We start from the raw sequence: 7,973 nt of genomic DNA, 5'->3' as shown, positions 1-7,973 counted from the left end.
AATGCACAAATTAAGCGAGCCACTACTACAGTGCTAGTAACTGGTAGTACGGACGAGAGTTTAATTGACCGACGTCGTGCAGCCTCGTTACGCTTGAACCCGTCCCCCACGGGCCAGCCAAGCCATCGAGCAAGGGCACTGGCAGCGACACTGCTGCGTCAGTGTTAAGACCGTGTTAGTAGCACTTAAACACGACACCTGCCCCGGCTTGAATTCGGATCGAGCACTAAACTCCATTAGCTGGCCGTACGTACTACACGGTGGAGTACCTCATAACTGCCCTGCCCAAACACGCATCCACGATCCATCCATTTCCAGATCTCCACTTCATTCTTTCGCGTAAATTCGGGGGAAATTGAGAGTTGCTTGCACTAGCAAGTTTTGCCAAACGCAGCAAGCACAGGTATTAGCCAAACCATGCAAGAATTGAAGCCAGGGGTCCCAGAGACGCAGGCAGTAAAAGAGATCACAGATTCACCGTGATCGATGATAGCACTGCCGGCCTGCCAACGAATATTATCCCGCACAGTAACATCAGCGAGCGACAGGGTGATCGGGCGACGGGCGGAGTAAGTAGGGCGGTACACCGCACGCACAGGTTCCTCCTGCGTGCATGCCCATCACGACAAAACGCACCGAGAATTTACCATTCTCTTTTCTCGGTGGCCGTAAATAGCTATCTACTCCCGGAGGAGCGTCACTGTCACGTACACACGCACAGACGCAGTTACGGATCGCACGCCCGGATGCGGCCAAAGCAGCGGTATATTGCGGTAGCAACTGGCACGTACGTACGTATACGTATCTCGCTATCCCAGTCACACGCGCGACCGACCGTACTGAACGTAATGATACCGCGCGCGCATGTACGTATAGCAGGTCTGGTCGTGTACGGGGCCGGGCCGTCGTTCTCCCGTCATCCCTCGCCGTGGCTGGCACCGCGGCACGGCCGACCGGCCCCGTCCCACCCATGAGCTGTCGTCCGATCCATCCATCCAGCCAGCCAGCAGCGACGACACCATCATCATCATCGCCGGCCAATGGATAGCGCGCACGGCGCCTGCGTACGCGGCGCCGGAGCTGGACGCCGTACGCGCGGTGGGCGCGGCGTGCCGGTGGTTGCCCGCGCGGTGGCGCTGGCCATTAAACGCCGCCGCCGCCGGTGCTGGCCGTCCGTCCGGCCGCCTGGCCCGGCGATCGGCGGGAGGAAGCTCCTGTGCGGGTCTGACACAACTCACATGGCGTTTCGCGCGCACACCCAATGGCCAACGGAGTGCACGCAATGATCAGGCCGCACATGGGCATGGGGTTGTGAGTTGTGATGGATGGACGACGCGCGCGCGCGAAGGACCAGCGACACGGCTTGACCCACACCAACACCCCATTGCCCCCCGCCCCCACACCCACACCCAGCAGCCACGCTCGCCTCATAAAGCTCCGAGCCCCCCCTCGCCCCTCACCTCCATCCTCCATCCATCTTCACCAGGTCACGAGAAGCGACCCTGCATGAGCGAGTGACGCACAACATTCCTCCGCTGAACTCACAACACCCATCCCCAGCGGCACCACACTCAACTTCTATATCTGCACCTCCATCCGCATACGTGAGCGAGGATAGATAGATACAACCACCCGCCGCCGCCACCGCCGCTTCTTGCTCTGCGACTTCTCTGCCCTCTGCATCGCTCTGGTCGGTGCCGCGCGCCTCGCCTTCTGCCGCGGCGAATGCGAAGCACCACCCCGGCTGGGACCGGCGCCTGACGTCCGATCGGTTCAGGAGATGCCGCCGGCGAGGAGGGCGCTCAACCTCAACGCGCTGGCCGACGACATGCCGGACCTCGACCGCCACATGGGCTGCATGGCCGGCATCTTCCAGATCTTCGACCGCCAGCGCCTGCTCACCGCCGCGCCCCGCGGGCGGCAGCCGCGACACAAGAGCCTGCCTCCACCTCCCAAAGGTACCACCAACACCATCCATTGCCTTCGTCTCCATCATCCATGCCCCGCTACCTCTACCTTTACCATCGGCATGCTCTGCTCTGCGTGTGTCGGCTGCCAAGTTCTATCCATGTTCTCGCGTAATCTCCCCATCCTTTTTTTTCCTTCTCCTTCTCGATTACAGTTTCCATGTTCAGTTAGTTTACTTGTTCCCGAGTTTTTACTCGCCCTCCGAATCGCGCGCTTCCTGCAACTGGCTCTGCCACCGTTGACTAGATATATCAGAAAGTTAGGTGGCTTTTCTTTTCTTCTCTGGTCAGAAAGATTGCTTCTTGTGCTCACTCAACGCTAGTCCTTTCAGACTGCCATGCCATCCAGAGTTGGGTAACATGGACACTTGGGACCTCACAAGTTCAGTACAAACAAAACAAAACAAAAAAGTCTTGGTTAGTAATAAAAAAAAGTACTACCTCTGTCCATAAATAGATGCCAAAAGTTTGTCTAAATTTGAATGTACCTAGTCACAATTTAGTGTATAGATACATCCGAATTTGAATAAATCTTTGGCATCTATTTATGGACGGAGGGAGTAAAATAGGATAAACCTCCTCTTGCAGTATGGTAGAGTTTTTCTTAAGCTGGGAACAAGTTTTGAGGATGGTTCTGCTTGCGGTTTTCTTCTTCCGAGAAGAAACTAATCATAAACAAGTCTTCCTCTGCTAAGGGAAACACCCATAACTGCAAACGGAAATACTAATAACTATAAACAGTGAAAGCGGATCCTCACCATCAAAATCTTTTCCCTAAGAATGTTCAACGACAGCGCACGGCTACTTTTAGCACTGTACGAACCGGGCATTGATATAATGATACGCAACCGTTATGTGTATTTCTGTATCCAGAATTAGCATAACTACTTCTACTTCTCACTGAAGAGGACAGCTGAGCAGTAGGTTACTAAAAACTCATTTTCTTTTAATGAAACTGACTGAAGAGGACAGCTCAACTTTTGGTTAAAGAAACGTTCCCCTGATGACCGATTAACCGAAGGTGACAGCTTAACAATTGGATTTAAAATGTTAATGCACCTAAACATAAACAATAAGGTGGATAGAAACAAGAAAATTTCTCGTCACCTTTTCTCCCATCAAATCCATCCATTTCATTATGTATATACGACCGGGATTTACACGATAATGTTCTCTGTCTTCTCTGTTTAAAAATTTATTTAGGAAACTATTCTGACGTCGTATTATTTTGTCCAGGCCGGACTCCGCCAAAAAGCAGCAGCACCAATGTTCCAGCGCAGAGCTCAAGTACCCCAAAGATCATTCTGGTAATTTCCCTGTCTGGACTAAATCAACTTAATGTTTTCAGGAAAACTAATCTACTTCATCAAGGACAGGGCTCTAACCTATGGATTTATTTTGCAGGAGAAAACATTCAGCAAAAGCATGACCGAGAACAGTAGCCTCTCAATAGAGTCATCAAGAGCTTCTTGTTCTTCCTCTTCCTGTTCATCCTTCTCATCAATCGATGCCAGCAAATCAGTCCAACAGGAGACTCCATACATCAACGAGGAACCCTTTGTGCAGAGACCACTGAAGAACTCACCAAGTCTCAAGGAGGCTAGCGCTGACACCAAGACCGGGCAACCGAACGAGGTTGGTTTCAGGGACATCGTGAAGGACTCCATCAACCGGGACTCTGGGGGGCTAACTGTGAAGACTTCAGCTTTGGAGCCAAGAAAGAACATGCAGTACAAAGACTCACCGAGGCCATTGCTTCTTTCCAAGTCGATGGACGGGACCTACGTCATCGGCATCGATAGGAGCAGCAAGGTCGTCCCTGTGAACGTCGTCGAACCAAGCAGGCGTTTCCAGGAGCAGTCACGCTTCTCATGCGATGATCGGCGGCTCCTGCGGTCGGCAGAAACCCAAGAAGCCAAGAAGCCTGCTCCCACACGGGCCAAAGAGCTTCCCAGACTGTCCTTGGACAGCAGGAAAGAATCTCTGAGCCCAAGTTCACGTCTGAAGAACTACAGTTACAGGAGGACCGACGACTCTCTCCTGGATGCTCTTAGACCTCAAGATTCCCCAAGCCACAGGCGGTCCAACAGTGTCATCGCCAAGCTCATGGGATTGGAAGAAGCGCCAGATGCGACCGGGATGCTAATCGCTGACAGCTATGAGACTGCAAGATCACCGAGACCAGCAGAACAAACCACCCAGAGCGAGCGTCCATCGCGTTCGCCCAGGAGCGCTTGCCAGGATCAGTGTGTGTCTCTACCGAAGAATGAGCCTTCGGCACCAAAAACCAAGCCTTCTCCAAGAATTCTCACTGAAGCCGCTCCATGGAGGCAGCAGGAGAGAGGTGTCAGCATCACCAACAGCAAGGCTTCACAATGCCGAGACTCTGAGGTGAGGCCAAGAACCCCTTCTCTGTACGCCGATATAGAGAGAAGGCTCGGTGGTCTCGAGTTCTCAGAGTGCAACAAGGACTTCAGAGCACTCAGAATTCTGGGTGCATTGCATTCAAAGGATGCTAAGCGCCAGAACGGCGACGACGATAGTGAATCAGTGGCTGTTCAGGGGCAAAAAGAGGATCTAGCCACCACCAGTTCCAGAAGCTTTGAGTCTCCCATTGTACTCATGAAGCCGGCAAGAACCATTGAGAAGGCTGGGCTCTCAGCTGCTCCTCTTGCAGGGCTCAGAAGCCTCAGGAAGCTGCAGGCCAGAGATTCATCCCTTGACAAGAACGAAAGCAGCACAAATGAGAAGATCCATTCTCGCACTGCAAGGGCTCAATCCAAGTCTGAAGAACCTGCAAGCAGAGCAAGCTCCCCGAGGCCGACAGGCTCATCAAGCCCCAGGCTGGTCCAGAGGAAAGCAGAGTCAGAGAGGCGGTCCCGGCCCCCAGTCTCACCGAAGTCTCCAAGCAAGAAGTCGAATGAAGCAGCATCCCCAAGAGGAAGAACAAGATCAAAACCTTCTCAAGTGAAGAGCAACCATGACAATGAGGTCTCGCAGAGTCCGAGAAGAAGGATCAGCTTGGCGAAGCAGGTTGATGTCAGTATAATGGATTGTCAAAAGCCTACGGTTGTCAGTTCATCATCCGTTCAACCAAACTACACTGCTGCAACACCAGCCCAAAAGGTAAAGAAAAATAGATAACCATAAACGAAACAAACCAGCCAGCGCTAAGATATTTTTCCATTGTTCTTTATAACCAACTAACGAAAAATTCTCATTTCTTTCAGAGCCCTTCTTTAATCCTGGGGTCAGATCACAGGATTCATTCATTGGAGAATGTCCCAAGCCCCGTCTCGGTCCTCGACACATCCTTCTACCATAAAAGTATTTCGGATTCATTCAAAGGTGAGAAGTTGATCTAGCAGTTACTTTTCCTGCATATGCCATAAACACCAATTTTTTTTATAATGGATAGCCACCAACTGAAAGATCAATGGCATGATCGATCCTACTATTTGGTCCCATTCAATTCAAAAGCCCATAGTCCTATGTGAAGGACAAACATAGTTAGCTGTGAGCATACCGATGACGCTAGTGACAGATAATCTGCAATAAAAGCTACCACCAGGTAGCTCGTGGTCCTGCGAATGGGAGGAACCATAGCATACTGATAGTTGCATCTGATGTGCTGGTGCTGAACAGTGCTATGTTAGCAAGCCCCACATGTTGCAATTATGCAGCAGCATGATGCATGTCCTCTGGTGTCTATACATTGCTAGTATAGATGTGCCCACCAGTGCTCCTTTACAAATACAGCTAGTGTGTGTGATTCAGTGGATCATGTAGACAGAATAGTAATTTCACTTCTATGTGATCCATGTACGTGTTTTTTTAGTTGTACTGTCTGTTGTAATTCTGTACTTCTGTCTGCTACAAAAAAAATCTTCGGTTGTGTTAAGAACTGGTTTCTGAATATATGTACCTTCTCTGTTTGTTCAGATGGTGAGACACATACTTCAGATGAATGCTGGAATCCAAACAGCCTGCCAGACACACCGCAGTCAAAGACGAGCAGTGAAGTCAACCAGATCAAACCGGAAAATCTAGAAGCCCTAATTCAGAAGCTTGAACAACTGCAATCGATGAACGATGAAGCTGCAAGCTCTAAAGATAACCAGTATATCTACGAGATACTCTTAGCATCTGGTCTTCTGCACAAGGAACTCAGCTTCGCAGCGATGCCTGGTCAACTATGTCCATCCAGCTGCCCGATCAATCCGGAGCTCTTCCTCATTCTAGAGCAAACAAAGCCACACTTCATTTCAGCAACCCAAGCTGTTACTGGAGCTAAGAAGAGTTCTGACCCTAACATGGAAAAGCTTAACCGCAGAATTGTATTTGATCTGGTAAATGAAATTATAGCTCAGAAGATGAACATCTATAGCTCTGCAAGTGGAATGGCAAAACATCTTCGGTCAAGGAAGTTAAGTGGGTGCCGACTTTTCAAGGAATTGTGCACAGAGGTTGACAGGCTCTTATCCGAGAGCTCGGCAGCAAAATGCTCCGAAGAGGATGAGGCTGAAAACATGCTACTAGCTGAGGATGCATTGTATGATATGAAAGACTGGGGGAGCTCTGATGGTGAGATACAAGGAATGATTTTGGACATTGAGAGATCCATCTTCAGGGACCTTATTGACGAGGTCATAGGTGGCGAGGCAACAGAAAAGACGCAAGCTGGACAATCAAAATTGCGCAGGCAGCTGTCTTTCAGCAGTACATAAACTAAATATAATTGGCGATAGTTGTTTCCGTTTGGAAGCTTAGCACTAGTAAATGTAACCCTCTGTATTTTGCTGAAGACTGAATTATATAGAAGAAATATAATTATTCCTGGCCTCACTGTCATTGACACTAGAAGAAGCAAGCAACTGATTATGAACTCATACCCTTTTATAAGGTCTTCTCTGTTGATTTTTTTTACGGGAGTTCTCTGTTGATGTTACTTTGATCAGATCATGTTCCTTTTCTTGAATACATACATAACTACTGTTTGTTTCGCAAGATATGATCACACGAAGCAATAGTTTTTACCCAATCTGCGTCTATTTTGGATAAGAAGGGACCATTTGGCTCCCGCATGCTAGGAACATCACACACTATTATAGATAACAAGATGTTTCCTGCCAGATAGGTGTGATAACGCCCACTTGAAGTTTCAGCCCTGTAGTTAGTTCCCAAACTGTTTGTACACCATAAAAAAAAAATTTCTACAGCAATCCTACCCCGACATTCGCACGAGGATGGTGTCGCTTGAACCAAACAAATAACTCATCGTCTCGCAGTAAATTGAATTGCTATATCTTGTGAATGAATATAGCATCCACAGGTTGCAATGGAGGCTCAGTACAGACAAACCACCCCTCTACTGGGCGGAATGACACGTCAAACTCTCCAATAAGAGGACTGTACTACAGTCAGTGCCAGATCATCCAGGACACCGGGCACATGATGCAGGGTGCGAATTAATTGGAACCAGCTAAAGAGGAATGAACAGGAGAGGACACCGGAGCATGACACTGGACGAAGCTTCATTGGCAACAGCTAGAGGAATGCACAGGAGGGAGGGTGGGGGGCAGGCATTTCTGCGAGAGCGACAGAAGGAAGGCATACCTGGGCCACAGCGAGCATGCCGCGAGCGCGATGATCCTCCTCCGGACCGTTCTGGGCAGGCAAGGGGAACTTTGCACTGTAAGGATTTCAACGCCACTGTTAAACAAGTCAGTGGTTGATCATCTCAAGTTCTCAACACATGTGGAACTGCATCATAGCGATGGGCAATGCCGGGGCCTGGGGAAGGGGAAAGGAAGACACCTTCCAGCACATGGAGTGCCACCACTCAAACTTGCAATTTGCTTGGCCGGAGTACCACGGGATGGTCGTCTGGAACAGGAGTCGCACTGGTCAGTAGCAATGGAGCACGCCGTCCTGCCATCGGCTACCAGCAAGGCAGCAATCGATCACAAACCTCGTGCATGCATAGGGTCGTGCACTTGGTGGGCA

General features: G+C 49.9%; 1 protein-coding gene across 1 annotated transcript; it reads left to right on the top strand.

Annotated features, from left to right (window-relative positions):
• The first annotated feature begins 1,771 nt into the window (after positions 1-1,771).
• LOC124678352 (protein LONGIFOLIA 1-like) lies at positions 1,772-6,800 on the top strand. The gene is made up of 5 exons (XM_047214255.1): positions 1,772-1,958; positions 3,204-3,274; positions 3,372-5,093; positions 5,198-5,315; positions 5,910-6,800. The coding sequence occupies exons 1-5, from the start codon at positions 1,781-1,783 to the stop codon at positions 6,692-6,694; spliced, it is 2,874 nt and encodes a 957-aa protein (XP_047070211.1). The 5' UTR covers positions 1,772-1,780; the 3' UTR covers positions 6,695-6,800.
• Positions 6,801-7,973: the final 1,173 nt, after the last annotated feature.

This window comes from Lolium rigidum, chromosome 7, assembly GCF_022539505.1.
Source record: "Lolium rigidum isolate FL_2022 chromosome 7, APGP_CSIRO_Lrig_0.1, whole genome shotgun sequence".
NCBI lineage: Eukaryota > Viridiplantae > Streptophyta > Magnoliopsida > Poales > Poaceae > Lolium > Lolium rigidum.
This window is presented reverse-complemented; position numbering and strand designations above follow the sequence as displayed.

What these genes read in the sequence shown, in the direction of transcription:
- LOC124678352 (XM_047214255.1), top strand. Translation starts at nt 1,781, where the DNA reads ATGCCGCCGGCGAGGAGGGCGCTCAACCTCAACGCGCTGGCCGACGAC. An exon ending in CCTGCCTCCACCTCCCAAAG is followed by an intron (nt 1,959 to 3,203) that starts GTACCACCAACA and finishes TATTTTGTCCAG; the next exon opens with GCCGGACTCCGCCAAAAAGC. An exon ending in TATTTCGGATTCATTCAAAG is followed by an intron (nt 5,316 to 5,909) that starts GTGAGAAGTTGA and finishes CTGTTTGTTCAG; the next exon opens with ATGGTGAGACACATACTTCA.